The 22,887-nt window shown below is 35.9% G+C and overlaps 1 protein-coding gene across 1 annotated transcript; it reads right to left on the bottom strand.

Moving 5' to 3' along the window:
- Positions 1–626: 626 nt before the first annotated feature.
- Positions 627–22,702, bottom strand: LOC132485875 (dual specificity protein kinase CLK4-like). The gene is made up of 14 exons (XM_060092477.1): positions 22,678–22,702; positions 19,725–19,885; positions 14,838–14,891; positions 13,004–13,172; positions 11,863–11,953; positions 11,398–11,464; positions 8,345–8,461; positions 8,086–8,252; positions 7,785–7,879; positions 7,405–7,534; positions 4,550–4,632; positions 1,655–1,734; positions 842–932; positions 627–761 (listed from the first exon to the last, which is right to left on the bottom strand). Exons 2-14 carry the CDS (start codon positions 19,883–19,885, stop codon positions 627–629), a joined length of 1,440 nt encoding a protein of 479 aa, XP_059948460.1. The 5' UTR covers positions 22,678–22,702.
- Between the last annotated feature and the right edge of the window lie 185 nt (positions 22,703–22,887).

Here is a 22,887-nt window from a genome sequence, read left to right as displayed (position 1 = left end):
TAATCTATTACGATGCGCAAGTTGGATGTCTTTCCATGAATGCTACTTACCACCACTGACATCAACCAATGAAACAGAACACAATACTTACAATTTAATGAAATTCCAACAGCAAACAGTTCTTATGGGTTTTGGTTTCTAATACCTGCCTACCTAAAATTAATAATACTTATTACCTGTTCAACAATTACAGAAAAATCTTTTAAAGTTAAGGAAAGTTTGAGGTAAATAAAGAATATTCATTTAAGAATGAAGTAGTCAAGATTTCCTTTTACTCAAAAAAAACAAAAAACAAAACACAAAAATCACTTCCAAGAGTCAACCTCCATGTACAAAAAGGCAAGATCAATCACTGGACACAAAGGATATTCCAAAGGTCTTTAAAAATGGTAATTAATCTCAAAAAAGGAAAATTAATTTTAGCTTTTATATTTCATTCATTATCAAGACCATATTTGCTTAACAAGATAATTATGCAATTGATACAAAACATACAGCATTTACACTTAACTGTACAAAATAATTTAAGGTTTATAAAAATATTAGAATGTTTAGAGTTGACTGACACAGTCTTAAATAATCTCTTCTAGAGAAGTATAGTAAGACCACTGATTTCCATTTTATTTCTATTTTAATAAGTCAAAGAAAGGATGCTGCAATGCTTCGTCCAGGGTAATTCTTTTCACTGGATCATATTCTAACATTCTTTGAATCAGGTCAAACAGTTTCTCATGTTCTTCATCATGACAGAGCATAAATTCCTGAGGGGAAAAATGACTTTGTTTAAGAAAGACAATAAAAAATAGTTAAAACAGGTTTTTTTTGTTTTTTTTTCTTTTACCTTTAATGGTTTGCAGTGTCTCGTAACATATCTACCAGCAGAACTATGTTTCTCCCAATCTAGCTGATTATGAAGAAAATACTTCTGTTTCCTATAGGAAAGAGAAGTCTGGATTAAATTTTAAGAAAAAAAGAAACCCCAAACCCACATTCTTACCCTGCCCCAAATAGGGGATTGGGGAAAAAGATGGAACCATAGACATCTCTCTATATATACATAAACATACAATTTATAAAAATCTCAGCAATAATTATATCGGATACCTTATATGGTATTTTTCCTAATCTTGTACCCTCTGAAGTTTTAGTATCCCACCTAAGTTGTACCATATGTGAAACAATGCCAGCTTCAAAAACAGAGGTTCCTAGATCCATTCCTGTAAATTCTGATTTCACTAGGTCTGGAATGGGGCTAGAAATCGTTAACAATTCCCTGGATGACTTCTGCGGTGAAGCTATGTTTTGAAACCACTTATAGTATTCTTGTCCAAAGACGTACATGTGGTTTGCAACAGTCTGGAATTCAAATTTAGATAGGACTCCAAAATCAAGCTCTTTTTACTACTCTATGTATTATTTTTAAATCAACCTAGGAAAACATTTATGCAAAGGTTAACATGAGTTTAAAAACACCACTTTATTTACTGGATTACAAAGTAAATATTGCATTACTTTTCAAAAACTTGACTTCATGAAAAAAAATTCAAAATCTACAGTCTTTGGAATAAGCAATAACAACAAAGATGGGTTTTCTATAGTTTGAGTATAGGCCACTGCATGTACCCAATAAGGACTTTAATCTTAAAAAGCATACCTTGTTTTCTGAATCATGTGTGTTGGTATGGGTCCTAATATACGTTCCATCATTGCCAGGTGTTCTTTATTATCATTAGTCTAAAAAAATAGGAAAAAGAAACTTAGCACTTTCCATTTCCCTACACGCACATAAAAGGATAACACAAGAAAACAGTGTGTCCGGGACTTCCCTGGTGGTCCAGTGGTAGAGAATACACCTTCCAATGCGGGGGACGTGGGTTCACTCCCTGGTCGAGGAACTAAGATCCCACACGCTGCGGGGCAACTAAGCCTGCCCACCACAACAAGAGAGCCCGCGAGCCACAAACTAAAGAGCCCACACACTCTGGAACCTGCACACCACAAGTGGAGAGAGAAAACCCACGTACCGCAAAAAGAGAGAAGCCCACGTGCTGGAATGAAGACCCAATGCAACCAAAAAAAAAAGTAAATAAATAAATGTTAAGAAAAAAAAAAGAAAATAGTGTTTCCATAAAAGGACTAGATTAGACAGCTATACAATTTATATTACACTCTACTTCAAAGATGGAATAAAACTGAATGAGCTACACTGATTGTCTGATTTCTGAAATGAATTGGTAAGGTTTGTATAGCTGATTGAGGAACAACTTTTTAAGTATATTTTACTGAAGTACAGTTGATTTACAATGTTCGAATAATTTGTTTAATGTAAAACAGAACAGTTTTTCCTTATTTGTATTACTTGCACTGTTTAACTGAGGGATGACTGGGAAGATTACCAAAAACCTGGCTACTCATTTTATCGGTTGCTTAACTAACCTCCATCACCCAATGGATAGCAACTTTGTAACACTAATCCTAGACAATAAAAATACAGTCCCAATAATTCTTACAACAACCTTGAGCTAGGACTGTGGGAACATAACTTTCAAAGAGGTTAAGATACTAGCTCAAGCTCATATAGCTCATCAATGAGGAAACCTGAGCTGTGAACCCAAGTCAAAACTCATATTCTTAAATTACACAGTAACAGAGCTTTGGCTAAAGTAGAATAAATTGTTAAACTAAATGGTACACTCCTAAGCAGAGGCTGGAAAGCTTCTTCTATAAAGGACCAGATAGTAAATATTTTAGGCTTGCATGGTCACAGATGGTCTCCACCACATATTCTTTTTCATTTTTTAAAGCAGGAATCAGAAAGGATATAGTTTGCCAATCCTTGCTCTGAAGAGCAGAGTCTATCTGCAATGCTTTTTAAATCCATTAACTACTGTGCCTAGCACACTGCTTTCAAAATGTTCTTAAGTCATGACAGGAATAAATAATACAAGCTCCATTATCTTCAAAAAGTTCCTTAGTTGAAGACTATTTTGGAGGGTGGAATTAAAATATAAACCACATCTCAAACCAAAGTTAATCATCGATGCTTAAGATCTCAGAATGATTTACAATCATAAAACCATCTGAAGGATTTTATATGTGTCAGAATGAAGAAAGCATGCACTGTGCTCAACTTTTTCCTTGACCCTATAGCTTACTACCACAAAACCAGACACCACCCCCTAGAAATGTCCGACAGCTATGTTCTAGATATCAAACTTGTCTACAAACTCAGAGTACTTTTAACAGATCTCTACGGAGTAGACAGAAGTTTGGTGAGGTGCCCCATAGCAGTGAACACATATATTCTGCAACAGCCACCTAAGTGACTTATAATTCATCACAGCTTCCTCCCTCCTCATCCTGCATTGCCATAACCTCAAAGCAACCTTGACAGTATTAGCCAGGAACTTCCTAACCACCCTCACCCCATCCAACAACACACCTTGATCAAATCACAACCCTCTTAAAGTTCTCCAATGGTTACACCACTTGAAGCTTTCAAGACTTTTCGTTTTCCGACATAAGCAAAATTATGAGGAAAACAAGTAGAGACCTAAATAACATTTTCTCCTTTTTGTTCTGCCAAGTAAGCCAATAACTATTATCATTTCATAGAAAGAACATTTTAATACCAAAAAAAAAAAACAGGAGAGATAATTTCTAAATGAAAGCCAGGACGGCAACCCTACAAAATCATTTTCATTTTAGACCAGTCTACATTTGGAAACCACTGACTCCGAGGATAAAACAAATACCTTTCTATGGCAAACAAGTCCACTATGAATCAGTACTTGCCTACTGACACCATTTTCCTATTTATCCAAGACACTCCGGCAGCACTATTCATCCTTCCTCAACTAGAGTAGCTTCCTTTATGCCTCTTGCATTTATGAATACCATTTCTTCCTGATACGGCCATCACACACTCTAGTTTTCTGACAAAGCCTTACTCTTCCTTATAGCTTGGATTAAACTCCCTATTCCTCAGTGATGCCTTCTCGAAGGAAACTTAACTGTTCACCTTTTCTGGGTTCCCTTCTACATTGTTCCATTATAGCAAGTATCATATTGTACTGTACGTTTTCCCATGTCTATCCTGTGTATGTCTTCCTTGAGGAGAGAGATGCTGTCTTTTCATTTTTATACACACAGTGCTTAGAAATGTGCCTAGGGTGTCATACATGCTTAATACAACTTACTGTTTCTGAATTCTTTTAATAAAAGTGCAACATAACCAGAGCTGAATTAAAACTGACCATAGTAACACTAATGTAAATTTATGAAGGAGCATCACAATCAAATGGATCATATGAAGTCAATATGAACCATGTGTTTAAAAGCTCCACATGCAGAATGAATTATGACCATTCACTGAGAGTATTTCATTCAACTATGGTTTTAGAGAAGGTTGACTATTTTGCACATGGAAGTTTACATCTTAAGAATAATGACACTATGGCAACTTTCCAATATGGAAACAAAAACTTTAACATGCCTTTAACATTAAAGCTCATTATGAATCAGTAAGTAACATTTACTAAATACATACCTGAAAGACTGTGAAACCAAGGTAATATTCAATAAGAATGCAACCTATGCTCCAAACATCACATGGCTGAGACCAACCTAAAGCTATTTAAAAACAAAACCAAACATTTTAGTATGCAACAATTTTTAATTGCCAATACACAATATCTTTTCCTATGTGGGTGCTCTCTTTATATAGCCCATTTAGGAGAATATGAGAGTAAATTCAGGGTTTACATTTTTAGTTTTATACCAAACATTATTCAGTATGCTTTCAGAGTCCTCCATATCCTTGTATCAACTTACAGTATTTTAACCTGGGGGAGGAGGCATTTTATGGAAAGTAAGAGGGGTTAGCAAATATTCCATAGTCTCTGAATTGCTTGTGCAATGAGGAGCACTGTTATACCCACTTAACGGTTGTTCTATGAAATTTTACATTTTATTAGTGCAAACATAGGTCAATAATTATCCTCAGAGTGTAATTACTAACCCTTTATCAATTACCATCAGCTTGATATCTGAGTTTATTTCTTCCATTAAAAGAACTAGTAGTGTCACATAAATTATGTAAGAATTATAATGGATATTATAAGCAGTGTCACCCATAAGCAGAATTATACAGATATTTAAAGTTCACATAGAGAGGTATCTATATATGTACTTTCAGGTTGTCTATACATGATCATATATTTTCTCCTTCAGAATTCTCAATAGTAACATTATTCAGAAAAGAAAAAAACACCTAGCCTTAAGTCTCTATCTGTTTAGAAAGGAAAAGAGTAAACCTAAACCATACAGATGTTTTAACCTTTTATAGATTAAGTTTTTAATAAAAAAATAACGTACAAATAAAACCTACTTTAAAAGACATTTCAATTACTTTCAGTAACATTACTGAATTTAAAGACAAAGGAAGAAACAATATATTCAAGGAACTTGACTATGATTTAGCCATTTTTGTTAACCCTCATGGTACTTATCACTTGAACAAAAGGGTAATGGAGCATGGTTTCTACTTACAGTAACACATACAAAATCTGCAAATGATAGAGCTTGGATCTAAGATGAAAGTTTTCTTTTCCAGCCACTCCTGTCTCCCAGTCCAGCTTTCTCCCAAGTGACTGTAAACTACCTCATTCTCTTATGGCTCAGCTCTCATACTCTTTGGAATTTCACATCATTCACTTTTACCAACTTCTGTTTACTACCAACACCCAAGACATGAGACCAACTGCCCTCCTCAGTGGTGGCACCTGACAACATCTTCCTCTGCAACCTAATTCTGCCTTAATCCTCAGGAGTAACACTTCACAAACACACAAAGAACCCTTCTAATCTTCCCATCTGTTCATTTCTTTTCCTAAAGACCAATAACCCCAATTTCAGATTTATATCAACTATCCCCAGCCTGGCCACACATGGGACTGTATTATTACTAAGAATCACTGTATCTTATGCAATCTAGGAGGAGGCCATTAACTAACTGTAAGATACACCACTGTTTTATGAACCAATAACCAAGAAAAAATGCCGTTTTGTCTTATGTTTCCTCACATGTTAAAATGTGGAGAAAAATCTTCTTAAAATTGATAAAACACAGCAAGTTATCTCTTTTTAAGCTCTGAAAATACCTCTCTGTCCACAATCTCTTCCCACACTCTATTCTTTTACCTTCATTGCAGCCTTCAGTCCTCAACCATGAATACATTTTCTAAACTACTGCAACACAGCAGCTTCTTTCAGACCATACTAAGCAGAAATCCTAGTAACATCAATCTCAAAGATGAGCTCCAAACCTGTGCTATCCTATGTGGTAGCCACTAGCCACATGTGGTTATTTAAATCTAAAAGTCTAATTAATTTAAAATTCAGTTCCTCAGTCACACTGGCTATACTGAAAGTACACAGTAGTCTACGTGTGGCTACTAATGGCTACCATGTTGGATAGTGCAGATATACAACATTTCTATCATCATGGAAAGTTCTACTAGCCAGCACTACATACTATTCTTAATTTCCTGTCCCTTTTACTAATTCTTTACTCTAGGTAAACGTCATTAGTTTGCTTTCACACTCATATTCTCAACTACCAAGTCCTCATCGACAAAAGGTAAAAAGTGGAAAAGACTGATTCCACAAAGATGTTTTACTATCCAACCTCGGTTGAAACTTACTTTTGGCAAAGTAATATGCTTATACCATTTAACTATCTCCCAATATCACCTGATCTGAATTTTTCCCACTGTCTCCAAGCCCCCAAATCCATCTCTGACTTCCTTGCTCTATCAACATGACTCGGTCTCGAACTTTTAAATTTTGAGGCATAAGATGCGCTCTCCCTCACTGAGTTCCCTTTTATTAATATTGAAAAACCCTGCACCTTAACTAATTTTCCTTTCCATGCTTTCCCATGTCAAAGATGATCAAAGAAGCTCTCCTCTTAGACTAGCCCCTCTTTCTTCTCCTCTTAACCTCCATCCACCCTACATCTAGACGTCTGCCAGCCAAATCTTTAGCATTTTCCCCAGCACCATGCTTTGTGATGAGACGAAAAGAGGTGCCCACATCGCTTCAAAATCACACTGCTGTCATGTACTTAGCCAATACTGCTTGTTCTCTTATGATCTTGTAAGACTGACTTGTTCAAAAAGAACCACCACCTGGAATATCTTTACAGACGATATCACATTTTTCCCACTCAGGAAAAATATTTATAGCAATGTCCAGACAGCTTTTATGAAAACAGAAAACATTTTCTGTACACTGCTAAGAAAATTACAGCTATCCCCCAACTACCTGCCCCCCAATAAAAGCTATAGAGAACAAAAAATCTCTTTTTCAATTAAAATATCAGGAAGTCTGGTATCTACTAACCCAAAATGACCTCTGGAGCTCTGTAATGCCGTGTAGATACCAAAGTGCTATGATATTCATCATCGTATGTTGCACTTCCTAAGTCAACAATTTTGATATCCGTGTTTTTCAGTGTGCGTTCATCACGTTTCTAGAGATACAGTTAAGTAAACACAAAGATCAATAAAGATATGAAATATTTTATAGCACTATCCAAAAGGCTTGCACATGAATTCTCTTTTTGATTTTCAAAATAACCCCATGAGAAAGACAAAGGATTACCCTTTTGGGGTTAAACGTCAGGATATAATAAGCCTCAAAGGTAAAATTCCTCATCCAAGGATCACCAAGCTAAATTAATTTTAAAGACAACTACCAAAATTAAAACAAGTATAACTTACCATTTTTGAATTATACTTGACTATATAGTCAGACTCCACAAATAAAATATTTTCAGGCTTCAAATCTGTATGGGTTAATTGATTATGATGCAAAACTACAAAAGAACAAAAAGACATTATTAGTTTCACTTACAAATTTAATCTGTACCGGGGGAAAGGAGAATTCGTAGTAGAGGTAGGGATCAAAAGTGGTTTCATCTTTACTTGCAACGTGCATTTTTAGTGACAATGGTTTGATATGTTGCTTGTCCAATAAAACCTTTAATTTACTGGTATTTAAAAATTTAACAAGTATACTTACAATTTACTGACTGACAGATCTGATATGCCATTTGCCTGATATGGTCAATTTGAAAGGGCAGAAAGCTATTTTCTTTAATGAAATCATAGGTACTAAGTCCCAGGAGTTCGAACACAATACAAATATGACCATGATGATCAAACCATTCTAGCATCTGGACACATCGGCTAAAACAGATCAGAATACAAATAATTCAGTTCACAGAATTCTGATTATTTCATGTAACATAATGGATCACAGTTCCAAGTTTATTACTTACAAGACATTATTGGGATCAGTACTATTTAAATGCTCCAATACTTCGATTTCTGAATGAGCTGCTTCACGATATTGTCCCATATCTTTTATGATTTTCACTGCTACATGTATGCCACCCCTTAAAAACAAAATGAAAATGGTAAATGTACAGAAGCGCGTGAAGACATGTATCCTCTAAAGCAGCTGTCACCAACCTTCTTGGCACCAGGGACCGTTTTCATGGAAGACAATTTTTCCATGGTTGGGGGGAGGGTGTGATGGTTCAGGTGGTAATGCAAGCTATGGGGAGCAGCAGATGAAGTTTCACTCGCTCGCCCACTGCTCACCTCCTGCTGTTAGGCCCAGTTCCTACCAGTCCACGGCCCAGGGGTTGGGGACCCCTGCTCTAAAGCATCATCTTGTTAAGTACCAATCACTCTATGCTATTTTCCTAAAATAATCTTTCAGGGTATATTATAGCAGATCTATAAACATTTTTTCAAAACATTTTGACAAAATATACATTATACAGAGTGATGATTTCTCTTAATACTTATGAACGTTAATGTTTGTTTCCAAGTTTAAATTTACCTAGATTTTATAAGTAGTTTTTTTTTAAAAAGGATAAAAATATAAACCTTGAACATACTACTGCTGAAAACATTTACTCATTCACCAGGCTAGACCGACTGTGCCAGATGTTGCATTGGAATCACTGTTAAAAAGAGCTTCTCCCACGTACCTCACAGTCTAATGGAAAAGACAGACACTTGAACAACTTATCATTAGGTTAGAAGTGCCTGGTATAAGGAATAGAGAGAAGAAAGAGCCTAACCATCAGAGTTAGGGCAGCTCAGACTTCTTCAGAGAAGAAAGACAACTATCAGTTTGTTAGATAATTCTGGCAAATGAGACACCATCAATAAGTCATCAAGCCAAAAAACTGTTTAGTGCATTCACTGATGCGAATATGTATAAATAGCAACAATGTATGGCAGCGTGTTTTAGACCGGGGCATCTGTAATACAACTTAAAAAGTGCAGAGGGAATTCCCTGGTGGTCCAGTGGTTTACAACATGAGCTTTCACTGCCGTGGGCCCAGGTTCAATCCCTGGTCAGGGAGCTGAGATCCCGCAAGCCACGTGGCACGGCCAAAGAAAAAAGCCGTAAATGATTTTGAGGAAGAGGATTTCCAAATCGTCATCTTCCTTCTGTCCTCTTTTCTAAACCTGATCTTCTTGAATACAAGCCAGCAGTCAACCCTGCATTTTTCACTATGGCCTTCCCACATTACAAAAGAGAACCCCATGCACGTGAAATTAATATGTCAAGGTTTGTGCCCTAGGCTGCTTATAAAAAAGAAAAAAAAATCTTTGAGGCAAAAATTTTTCTAGTGGCTGGATAGCAAACCTATTCCAAACTCATTTCTTTTGACAAGGTCCCAATGAAGTTGTGGGCTGATATATAATCATCAAAATAAATTTTTAATGATTTATCTCCCTATGATGTATAGCATATATCTCAAGACTTAAAAGAATTACTATAAAACTGCTGTGACAAAACTTCTTCTAGTCTCATCTATTTCATCATATGGACAAGTTTTCTAACTGCTAATATGCTATAAAAATGAACAGTGCTAATAGCTATAAAAATGAAAAATGGATAATGGTGTTAGCTAATGCTACTATAGTAATCATATTGCAGTATATAAATGTTTCAAACCAACGTTATACAACTTAAACTTATAAGCTTTCATATTACTTGTCAATTAAAAAAAAGAAAAATGGAAACTTAATGTTAAAACAGTAAGATTTATCTATGGACACAGGAACTCATTTTTTAAAGGCCCCAACCATCTCAATAAAAGATATATTTTCAATTACATTGTATGTTTTAGGTCTAATAAGTATCAAAATTTGTAACAGATTTGTACTTGATCAATTGAATACTATTCATTGGAATATCTCAAATACTCAAGTCTTGGAACCTCAAGAAATTTTTAAAAGACCTAAATGGGACAACTAGTGAAATGTGAATCAGGTTGTAGATAAGCTGGCAAAACTTGAAAATACATATAACATGTAAATATAGAGAATGATTAAACACTGTAAAATGTTAACATTTGTGGAATCTGGGTGAAGAATAGATGGGAATTCTTAGCAACTTGCCTAAGTCAAAGTATTTCAAAATATCTTAAAATTTTACTTTATGTTCACATTTTTGTCATAGAGAGGAAAGGGTGATAATAAAAGACATTTAGGATAATATTCTTTATGAAAAGAGAAGTAAAAGTTAAGTTCAAGATAAAGCATTTCTAAGTATTCAAGCAAAGTTTGTTCATGGATGACAGGAGGTATCAAGCTGTTGTATTTATATTCCCCCAAACATATTTAGAAAGAGAAATACGTTTTTTTAAAAATCAGCATTTACAATAAGCTGGAAATTACATCCTCAACTATTTTATGATGAAAAGTTGAGATGTCAATTTAGAAATGTGCAGTTTCCACTAAACTGTTTTAAGACGTTCACTTACAAAAAAACTTGCAACCGCAGAATAGAGATCCTAGAGGAAAACATGAAAATGAAGCAGAGAGGGTCAAATAACAAAAAGTTTAGTATAACTCATTAAAGAATCTGGACTTTATTCTGTAGGCTTCAAGTAATATAATTTATTTATAGTTTGAGAAGCTAACCCTAACGTGCAAATATTATCCTTTGGAAATAAAAGTTTTTGAACCAAGAAGATTAGACATGCTAATTTATTGTCTCTGCAATTCAAAAGTAGGGTAAAGCACTCCAAATCTCTTATAGAAAGCTAAGGACCTAAGTTCTGGGAAAGTCTTCACTTGAACACTGACATTAATTTCAATGAACTCCATCTGATAAACATTTTCAGCATTCTTGGTCAAAATCCATACTTATGGTAAATAAATCATACACAGTTCAAGAACTTTTGAATACTTATACCTCCCAGGAAAACACATAGCTACCACTTAAATTCCATTTCATCTAAATTATGGATCCTTCTCCACCAAAAATATCAGAATGTTCAAAAAAGAAAAACAACAAACTTACATGCCATGATCAATGCACTCTACAACTCTGCCAAAGGTCCCTTCTCCCAAAGTGTTCACGATTTCATCTAAAGTGAGGGGGGAGAAAGAAGTGTAAGTACATGAGTACAAATTATCAGTTATTCAAATAATGAATGCTTAAGTGTGGAATTTTTTCAAATGCTCTCTATTAAAGCATAATTAAGGTTCCAGCCCTCAAATTATTTTATTTTCAGCTGCTACAAAAATAATTTAGATAGAGCTATCTTTCTTGCTCTAATCTCAAATTCCACTGATTATTTTGGAACTTTAGAGTAGAAATATTTAAACTCTATAGAAAAGAAGAAATACAAAAGAACAACAAACAAACCCACAAAAAACAAAACAAAAAAGCAATGAAGAGTTCTTTAGCCCCCCGCTGACAAACTATTCTTAAAAAGATTATTCTGTCTGCAAAGTTTAAAAAGTGTTGAAAAATATTCTATACATCTTGCTTTTAGAACGTCTCCACTTTGGCAGATCAGGTGACTCTCTTCATCATCTTCTATACTCCTGGATCTTTTCCTTTGGTGGCTCTTCTGGAACGGCAAGTGGGCAGCACCAAGATCGTCCAGCCAATCAATATAGCAGAGTGAATTCAGGGCAGAATACGCAATTCATTCAGCACGGAGATATTCAGGCATTCAGATAAGCACCAGGCCACGAAGAGTTGGCAGGAGCAATTTCAAATTCAGTCCCCAGAAATTCACAGGACACAGTTTATGTTACAGAAGAAAAACATGGCAAGATTTTCAGATAAGTTACTTAAAGTGGCAATAGAAAAAACAACACAATTGTCTCTAAAATACTGACTTAATTCAAGTCTGAAATTCAAAGAATGCAATGTCATGATCTATTAATCTCGTTATAAAGTAGCCTATGCTGTTAGTTGAAATGTCTAGTTTGGCAGGAAGATGTTTTAAAATGTCAAGATTAGTTCAAATTGATACTTAGCAATATTTTTAAACATACTTATTAAAATAAAAGGGGAAAATAAAGGCTAATGTCAATGTTTGATCTAATCAATGATAGTTCTACTGAAGAAAACTTGGGGAGGAAAATAATAATTCATAGTTTACTGCAAACAAGTGAAGATTCATGAGTGTAAAAAAAAAGGCAGACTTTCTGGACAATAATTTCCCCTTCAGCACCCACTTTCAGAATTCCAATGGAACTAATTGCAGATTGTGCTATACACAGGGTAAGTATCCCCCAGTGCAACTTTCTACATTTGTCTCCAAGTACTGGGAAAGGGGTTTCTTTTAAAGTAAAAAATGATTAAGATGAAAGAAAAGATGGGTGCTTCATCTTTTCGTATGATTATGTTATAAAAGATAAAAATATTTTTAACATTAAAATCAAGAACCTCATGATCTGGTCTGCAGAAAATGAGTAAATGTGGGCATATGAGGACTAACTAATAAATGCAGATTAGTTGTAAGAATTTGGAAGTTTCCTTTAAGGATTCAAGTAATATAAACACAATTATATTCATATAGTATTATAAACTTTTTCAAACTTATTGGCTCAGTAAGAGCTTTTACACACAAATAAGTATCCCCCCAAAATAAAAACAAAATCAATCATACCGAACGTGACTGATTACTTGAACACTGTCTATTATGCTTCCTTTTAGGACTGCTTCTCGAGCTTCGGACTGAATATGTACTGCAGTGGATTCGATAACTGCTTTCAACGTCTCTGTGATAACGTCTAGGAACATATCTTTTGCAGTAGTCATTTCTGTATTCATCAATGCTAGGAACATATCTTTTGCAGTAGTCATTTCTGTATTCATCAATGTTAGGAACATATCTTTTGCAGTAGTCATTTCTGTATTCATCAATGTTAGGAACATATCTTTTGCAGTAGTCATTTCTGTATTCATCAATGCTAGGAACATATCTTTTGCAGTAGTCATTTCTGTATTCATCAATGTTAGGAACATATCTTTTGCAGTAGTCATTTCTGTATTCATCAATGTTAGGAACATATCTTTTGCAGTAGTCATTTCTGTATTCATCAATGTTAGGAACATATCTTTTGCAGTAGTCATTTCTGTATTCATCAATGTTAGGAACATATCTTTTGCAGTAGTCATTTCTGTATTCATCAATGCTAGGAACATATCTTTTGCAGTAGTCATTTCTGTATTCATCAATGCTAGGAACATATCTTTTGCAGTAGTCATTTCTGTATTCATCAATGTTAGGAACATATCTTTTGCAGTAGTCATTTCTGTATTCATCAATGTTAGGAACATATCTTTTGCAGTAGTCATTTCTGTATTCATCAATGCTAGGAACATATCTTTTGCAGTAGTCATTTCTGTATTCATCAATGTTAGGAACATATCTTTTGCAGTAGTCATTTCTGTATTCATCAATGTTAGGAACATATCTTTTGCAGGAGTCATTTCTGTATTCATCAATGTTAGGAACATATCTTTTGCAGTAGTCATTTCTGTATTCATCAATGTTAGGAACATATCTTTTGCAGTAGTCATTTCTGTATTCATCAATGTTAGGAACATATCTTTTGCAGTAGTCATTTCTGTATTCATCAATGTTAGGAACATATCTTTTGCAGTAGTCATTTCTGTATTCATCAATGTTAGGAACATATCTTTTGCAGTAGTCATTTCTGTATTCATCAATGCTAGGAACATATCTTTTGCAGTAGTCATTTCTGTATTCATCAATGTTAGGAACATATCTTTTGCAGTAGTCATTTCTGTATTCATCAATGCTAGGAACATATCTTTTGCAGTAGTCATTTCTGTATTCATCAATGTTAGGAACATATCTTTTGCAGTAGTCATTTCTGTATTCATCAATGTTCGGAACATATCTTTTGCAGTAGTCATTTCTGTATTCATCAATGTTAGGAACATATCTTTTGCAGTAGTCATTTCTGTATTCATCAATGTTAGGAACATATCTTTTGCAGGAGTCATTTCTGTATTCATCAATGTTAGGAACATATCTTTTGCAGTAGTCATTTCTGTATTCATCAATGTTAGGAACATATCTTTTGCAGTAGTCATTTCTGTATTCATCAATGCTAGGAACATATCTTTTGCAGTAGTCATTTCTGTATTCATCAATGCTAGGAACATATCTTTTGCAGTAGTCATTTCTGTATTCATCAATGTTAGGAACATATCTTTTGCAGTAGTCATTTCTGTATTCATCAATGCTAGGAACATATCTTTTGCAGTAGTCATTTCTGTATTCATCAATGTTAGGAACATATCTTTTGCAGTAGTCATTTCTGTATTCATCAATGCTAGGAACATATCTTTTGCAGTAGTCATTTCTGTATTCATCAATGCTAGGAACATATCTTTTGCAGTAGTCATTTCTGTATTCATCAATGTTAGGAACATATCTTTTGCAGTAGTCATTTCTGTATTCATCAATGTATCTCTGGTCCCGATAATATCTCTCATTCAAGAACCTTGCTTCTAAATAATGACTGCAAACACATTAAAGGATTTAAAATTACTCTCTTCGTTCTAGAACGCTTTAACCTTTAACCACATTTTAACGTGGTTAAAATAAAACATTCTCTCAAGAATTCCTGGTTTCAACAGCTAACTCAATAAAAGAAAAAAATACAATTTGATGAATTAGAATTTATGCTTAACTCACAAAACTTAAATAATTTTACTTTAACCAACAAGCAAATGGGTACATATATCTCTATTAATATATACTGCTATGAAGGAACAAACCTTGGGTCAAATCATTCAACATATTCAGTGTTTACTTGATTAAGTGTCCCTTTAACTTCTGGTGAAAGTTAAGGCCAAAAATTCACAAAACTGCTCTTCTGAAATTCATCAATCTTATGATATATGCATCTGTAACTAAGCTCTCTTCCTTTTTGCAGAGCCACACACAACATGAGGCAGGCAAAACAGGATTCCTTTCCTTCTTAATGTAAGTTAGGTATCTCTGGCACACAGAGTTCTTTCACCAAAGGTGTATTAGAGCTAAAAGGAATCTTAAATATATTTCAGGCCTTTCATTGTACAGATGACTACACTGAGATCCCTAGAAGGAAAATGATTTGCCATGGTTGTAGAGCACATTCTAAATCCTATTGTATGTGCCAGTATTATTCTACACACCACCTATTCCATCTCCTCTCCTCTATTGCGAGCTTCCTGTATCTTTCTGAGAAATAGTCAACACAGTGTTTGAAGGCTGCTTCATGTGCCAAAAATATCCAAAATATATGCCCCTCAAATGAGAAAAGGTTCTTGTAATTGCTTGCTTAGGATTTCCCAACCCCCTACTTCCCTTTGCATTTTGAGTTTCCTGTCACTCCTGCTTGTGAAATAAACAAGAATTCAGGGAAAACAGCATCATCTGGTGCCATAGTGCTTACCTTCTTTTTTATTTTTTTAATTTTTTTTGTGGTACGCAGGCCTCTCACTGTTGTGGCCTCTCCCGTTGTGGAGCACAGGCTCCGGATGCACAGGCCCAGCATCCATGGCTCATGGGCCTAGCCGCTCCGTGGCATGTGGGATCCTCCCGGACCGGGACACGAACCTGTGTCCCCTGCATCAGCAGGCGGACTGTCAACCACTGCACCACCAGGTAAGCCCCATAGTGCTTAACTGCTGAATCTACAGATCCCTTTGAAAATCTAATTGAGAGGTATGGACCCTCTCCCCTAAGAAACGCACAAATGCGTAAACAAAACTTGGCAAGGAATTTCAGAGATCATGGACCTCAGGAAGTCAATGGATTCCAGTTAAGCAGCCTTGATTTGATGGAAAGAAAAAGACAGAGCCAACTGACCCAGTTTCCCATCCCCCTCTCTACCTGGAATGAGTATTCTTTTCAACAGTGTGAAGCTTCAAGAGGGATGCACGTGGAGCACTGAGGGAGAGAGGGGACACCTGCCCAGTCAGACACACCAGCTAAAATAATCCTGACAAGCAATGGAGTGACAGATGTTAACTAGACTGCCCTCACTAACCTCGTTCTTTTTCCCAGAATATGTTGTCATTCTTTTTTCTCAGGAGGCTGGTTTATGCAAAAATAAAGGAGAAGCATCTCTAAAACTGCTACTCAACAGGGCTGGCATCAAATCCAGGCTGGGGAGATGCAGAAACCCCCTTTCCCCAGTGTCAGCCTTAAGTTCTAGCCATTGGAGAAACAACTCAGGATATTAGGGTCTAAATCTGGGTCTAAGTCAGGGATCTGATGAGTTGCTTGGAACCGTTAACGGAGAGATCTACAATACGTCAAACTAGAAATTACCATACTCTAAAGGGCATCTGTTTAATTCTGTAAGGCATCCTTCCCATAAAAGTCTAAAATGTATCGGAAAACTCTAACACTAATAATCCTTAGCTGGACTAGTGCATGAAATTAGAGCTGCTGATAATCCATAAATAATCTATAGAATAACAAACATGGAGTGAAGTAATACTATGAGGATAAACTAAAAAGATGAGGACCTCTTCAGCCTACAACAACCGAGCCTTAGAGATTATATAAACAAAGTCTACAGAATTATAAAGGCTATATGGACAGAGTGAACAGGATGAACAGACTGATTGAATTTCTAAAAATAGTCACTGAATGTCCAGTGAATATTTCACTGTAGTTCTTTAAAACAGCCAAGACTAATGAGGCTATGGGCATTCGTTTTTATTTCCACACAGGTCCTGTGGAAGATAAAAAATATATGAGGCAAAATCCCTGCCAACAAATAACTGTTCAATTTGAGATTACTCACACAAAAATAAAACAAAACTCAACCATGCAGGAAATGCCGAAAGCCTGGATATGAGTGCTTAGGAGAAAAGACTCATAATGCTTAAAATGGTCAGGGAAGATTTCGTGAAAAAGAAGGGAAGAGTTGCATCTTATAGGGACATCAGGATTTGGATAAAGTAGGAAGTAGAAGTGGTGCCAGGAAAGAAAAATGGCATATTACCATCTTACATTTATAGAGTACTTTTAGCCAGAATGGTTTAGAGATGAGTTTGTCTACATGTTACTTAGGAAATAGTAAGTAGACAATTTCAGCAAGAGCAATTTTCACATAGGGGAACATAGGCAAATAAATAAGCTGGGAACAGATCATCCAAAATCTTGCATGCCAGGCTAAAGGGCTTAAAACAGTGTTTCTCAAAGGGTGGTCTGTTTATTAACAATATCGAAATACTGAATTTTTAAAAATGAAGATCCCTGGACCCCAGGTCAGACTCACTGAATAATCTGGTAATATGCATTTTAAACATACCTCCAAAGTGATTCTATTCACACTAAAGTTTGAGAATCACTGGTTTAAGGCTTGATACTCTATGTTACAACAAGACATTTAAGGATATAAAATGTGTTCACAGTGTTCACAGCCACATCAGTCTTCCTGTGTAGAATTAATTGATTAAGCCTGTAGGAAGGGAGCAATTCACAGGCTACTTACAAATCAGAAAGAAAAGACACTCTGAAATATATAGGAAAAAGGTAAGATAATTGATATACAATAAAAGCGCTGATAAATCATAAGAAAAATATGCTTTAATAGAAAAAATAGGCTAAGAATACAAAAATAATGTTCACAATCAACTAGACTTCAATTAAAAAAATATTCAAGTGTTCAATAAGCACATGACAGAGGACAAATTCAGCAGAAATTTAAACATTCAAATGAAAAGAAAACACTATTCTTGGCATTTCAAAATAGGCAAGACTGGTGACAGCATGTCGTAGGGAGTGTAACTTGGTACAAACTTTCTAGAAAAATATGTGGAAAAATATGTGAATATGTAGCAAGAGCCTTATAAGAGTTCACACCCTTTCACTTGAAACTGTCCCTTCTTAGAACCTATTTTCAGGAAATATTCAGAGGCAAAGATTTGTATACAAAGATACTTTTCAGAAGAAATAACTTTACATCCAAATGAGGGACTAGCATCCCACCAAGAGTACCTTCTTTATATGCTTCTGTATTTTTCATTTTTTTCCAATAATTTTACAATAGAAAAACTCTTATGAAGATTTGAATCTTGAAAATGACTATTAGATTACTCCAGATTACGGAGAGCAATTACCACCAGACATCTCTGGTGCCAATATCAAAGAAGAAACTATTGGCCTAGTGGTTATTGCACTGACTCAGTATCATCTTTATGTGGTTAATTGTGAATATGAATAACTGTTCATCATTCATATCACTTCCTTTCGACACATACAATGCATAATAAATCCATGAATGGTTAGTACTATATGTTAAGCCTTACAGAGTATTTTGTAGTTATCTTAATATAGGGTACAGATATTCTTGTATAATACATTAATTAGCTCAGGTCATTGAAATCCTGGCATAGATTCTCCCTCTTCCCTCCATATGATAGTGTGTGAAGAATGATTAGTCTGCACTGATTAACAACAAGCTCACTGTGCTACAGAACAAGTCTGTTTTGGCATGGAGAAGGAAAAAAATTGCATACTGTTTTTTAAAGTAACCCCAGTTGGCTAATTTAGAAAGCAATCTGGCAAACAGTCCCAGTGGAACATCTGCACAAAACAAGGAGAAAACATAGAACCAACAAAAACAAATGAGAAAGGGAAATTAACGGAGGACAGAATGAAAGAAACTCTATTCACCTAGGCTTTGTTTAATCATTTAGGAACTTGAAAAATTCCTTCAATTCTGTATAAATGTAGTACCTCCAAATTTTACACTGGTAAGAATACAACAGAACAGGACACATGCCATTGGAAATTTTTAATGAGGTCCTTCTTACAACAGCCAAGCTTCTAAAAATCCCAAACATATCCACTGGCCTTATCTACAAATATAACCTGTAGAATACAGTATAAGCAACTAATCCCCAACACACTTTAACATTCTCACACACCACATGCTATTTTTCCATCTGGATGAACTCTTCCCGACCCTTCATTAGCTCTCATTTGTAGAACCCTAAATAAGTGCCCCAATGTACAGCTCTCCCTACTACATACAAGTTAAAGGCACTCACTGGTCCTTTAATCACTTACTTAACTTTCGTGTGTCTCATTTCCCACAACTATATTACTGGCAGCTGGGACTCCATCAACTGTCTCCTACAGCTCCCAAATGGACACAGATATGTGAGAGTAGGAACTCTGTTCTATTCACAGCAGTGTCTAGCATATAATAGGCACTCAGTAAATATTTTCTGAATGAGTATTTGTTGACTGATTTATAAAACAATCTGACAGATGAAAGCTATATAAGCTAATGACAAGTCATTACAACTATTAGTGTTAAAATGGTACTAGTTCAAGCGTAATTTACCAATAAGATTCTTTAAGCTGGTGATGTGGTTTACAATGTCTGTTCTCTTGTGTACTACTGTGGGATCTCCTCTTCCATTTGTGACTTCTACTATAGCTTTCATGTCCCAGGCTTTCTCTGTTATCCCAGTCAGGGCAGTGAGTTCTTTTGGAATGACTCATCTGTTAATGGAAATGAAAAGTGAGTTGTGGAATTTACAGGTGGTTATATTTAGTAAATCAAATATTTCACATTAATATTAATTAAATAGAAAAACCCCAGCACATGGGGTCCTACAGGTTCTAAAATCTTCGTAGGTAATGGTTCCCAAGGCATGGAGGCACTATCCCACTGGTATGTCAGATGATTCTAAGTGGCATACACACCTAGTATTAAATGATAACACTGTGAGACCTTAATGCACTTTCTTTCCATTCTTCTGGATATATTCTCAGCTTGGTGCATATCTTCAACTAACACTCGCTAACTGCCATTTTTAAAAAAAGAGTCAGGATTCAGGCTTACAGCCTTCAGTAGACAACAATATCTAGCTAGAAATTAATAACTTTTTTGGTTTTATTTTTATCATTACCTTCTTTCTATGGTAAATTATTACTAATCTCTTAAGTTATTGATATAATCAAATTATTAACTTATTGATGTTAACTTTAAATGTGAACTAATTTAAAACAAATATCACAAGTGTCATGCAGCTTTGTTCAAATACAGTGATACAAATAACTGAAGTCAGAGAAACACTTAGGGATAGAATATAGGAGATGAATGTTTATTTTCAGATCATCCTGCAACCATTCTTAAAATTAAACATATTTGTTGTAGATCTGGGGTGACTAAAGAAATGAACCTATAAGGATGAATATGGTCACACTGAAATCAGATAATTGTGACAATTCCTTAACTCCATCTACATCCTCACAGGTTCCATTCAGGATCAGGATCTGTGTTCTAACAATGTCATCCCATTCTGCCTCTTCAAATCTTAATTCTTTCACAAAGCAGTCAAGTTTTTAACAGTGATGTCCAAACTGTTGAAGAGGGTGAGGTTCACAACTCAGCAAGGAGCTGAAAACAGGTAAAATGGAGCAAAACCAACTTAGTTAACCTCCTTCAGTTAGCCCAAATGACTCAGTAACAAGCAAACAAATTCAAGTAAAAAATTTAAAAGATTTCAAATGAATTAAAAGACTTTAAAATGAGGCATCTCCTGGGAGGTATTCCCTAAGAAAATGTAGGTATCATGCCATCAGGGACCGAAGCCACCAAATATTTAGATCTTTCAACTCACTTCTCTTGTTGATTCTTAGGTCCAACAAAAATCCTAAAACTCTAGTCAGGGTTCTCACTGGAAATTGATAAGTGAGCATTCTGATTTACATAGTCATTTGAATATGGGAAACTGAAATAAATGACATTACAAATTAACCTGAGCCAAAAGACCATCAGAAAAGCCATCAAAAAAATTATATTTCTAGTGGAATTCTTCTAACCCTTCAATTACCCAAATTATATGTTAACCACATAGGAACTCTTTAAAATTGTTTAGTTAAGCATTCTTAAATCATAGCAAGCAAAATTACAACATCTGATGACTGAGGTTTATTACTATGATTATTATAATGTATTTTTTGCAAAACACGTGTGTCTGCTTCAGTTTTGTTTTTTTCCTTCTACTATCAGTAGGCCATAACTAGCTCACCAAGGCAGAATTCTTAAATAACCACAGTTATCAATATGCAAATATTAAAATAAGCATCTTGGGAGAGCCAAAGGTTTTTATTTCTCTAGCCAAGTTCATTACCTTAAATTTAATTCAGCTGTTAGGAAGCCGTCCCCCCCCCACCACCACTACTGTTCAGAGATATTTTCTCAGGGGGCCAAGAGAAGAATCCCAGATCCAGGTTATACAGATTAGGTTCCTTCGCATACAAAAAAAAGAAAAACTATCTAGAATTATCACACTGTTTCTTATTAACAAAGAATCCTACATGTTAGAATCATTGGACGTCCTTCAATAAAAACATCAGATACAATAAACATCAGATGTTTATATCCATCTTAGAAACCTGATTCTCTACTGCCCTTTAACACCCTATATTACCTGACAATTTGACGTTATCTATATAAAAATATCTATATAGGTTAAAGTTATGATTAGATGGCTCCAAGAGTACTGTATGTAATGGATAACAAGAAGCCTGTGGGTGTATGTATGGAGCACAATCATACAAAGATACCTATAAAATAAGACCAGGTGGTTGACGTGGTCAGTTTGGAGCGCTGTTTCCTAAGAATAGTATAAGCATTTCATGGTTACTTAAGTAATCAAGGACAGGGTGATCCAAAAGTATCAGAAATGCACATCTGATGCAATAATACTATGCTCCACTTTAGGAAAAAAAGTTTGCAAAAAGGATGAGCCTCTCCGTATTTACCTCTCACAAGCACGAGCTAAATTCCACCACCTGGACTTGCAAACTAGCAGTTCCTCAGACGCCCAGTCCCCACCCCCCGCCTCTCCACCAGGGCACCTGGCCAGGGCCTTTGGCGCACTCAGAGGCAGAAGTCTGACCTCGGAAAATCCCAGAATGCTACAAACGGCCGAGGCCAGGGACCCAGAGTAAGGCTTGATCTAGGACAACACTTGCCCCAGGAGGCTCTCACAGGGTCTCACTCTGATCGGCGGGACGGGTCACGGGCCTAAGGAGCCGTGATATGAGTGGCCTGGCCTCTCTGAGACGAGTCAGCGGCAGAGCCGAGGCCTTTCCGCCCTTGGATTTTAAATCTACCATGACACTGGGGCAACTTTAGGTTTCAAATGCCACGAGCAGAGCTGTGCCCTGAAGAAACCCTGGTCACCGAGTCCCCGAATCCCGTCGTTTTTCCGACACCTGCCTTTCGAGACCTAAAAGACTGGGAAACCGCCCAGCCCAGAACACCCTATCCGAAACCTTACCTCCTCAAAAGCAAAAGGCCCTTTGGCCAATAACTGTCTCCAAACCGCCGTCTTCTCTCCCTATCGCTGCAACAAACACCCTACAAAATGGCAGCAAAACCATCTCCCCAAAACCCCACCGTCAGCCTCTAGCGCCACTTATATAGGAGGAAGGCGCCTATGTAACAGAGCTCCCGCGCTCTCGCCCCTCCCCTAAGGGGCGGGGCCCAG

This window comes from Mesoplodon densirostris, chromosome 3 (genome assembly GCF_025265405.1).
Source record: "Mesoplodon densirostris isolate mMesDen1 chromosome 3, mMesDen1 primary haplotype, whole genome shotgun sequence".
NCBI classification, from domain to species: Eukaryota; Metazoa; Chordata; class Mammalia; order Artiodactyla; family Ziphiidae; genus Mesoplodon; species Mesoplodon densirostris.
The sequence above is the reverse complement of the archived record's forward strand: the minus strand, read 5'-3'. Positions and strand labels throughout refer to the sequence as shown.

Coding starts and splice junctions, on each gene's coding strand:
- LOC132485875 (XM_060092477.1), bottom strand. CDS start 19,885: ATGAGTCATTCCAAAAGAACTCACTGCCCTGACTGGGATAACAGAGAA. Junction 11,465..11,862: donor AGACGTTCTAAAAGCAAGAT/GTATAGAATATT, acceptor CCCTCACTTTAG/ATGAAATCGTGAACACTTTG. Junction 8,462..11,397: donor GAGTGCATTGATCATGGCAT/GTAAGTTTGTTG, acceptor TTTGTTTTTAAG/GGGTGGCATACATGTAGCAG.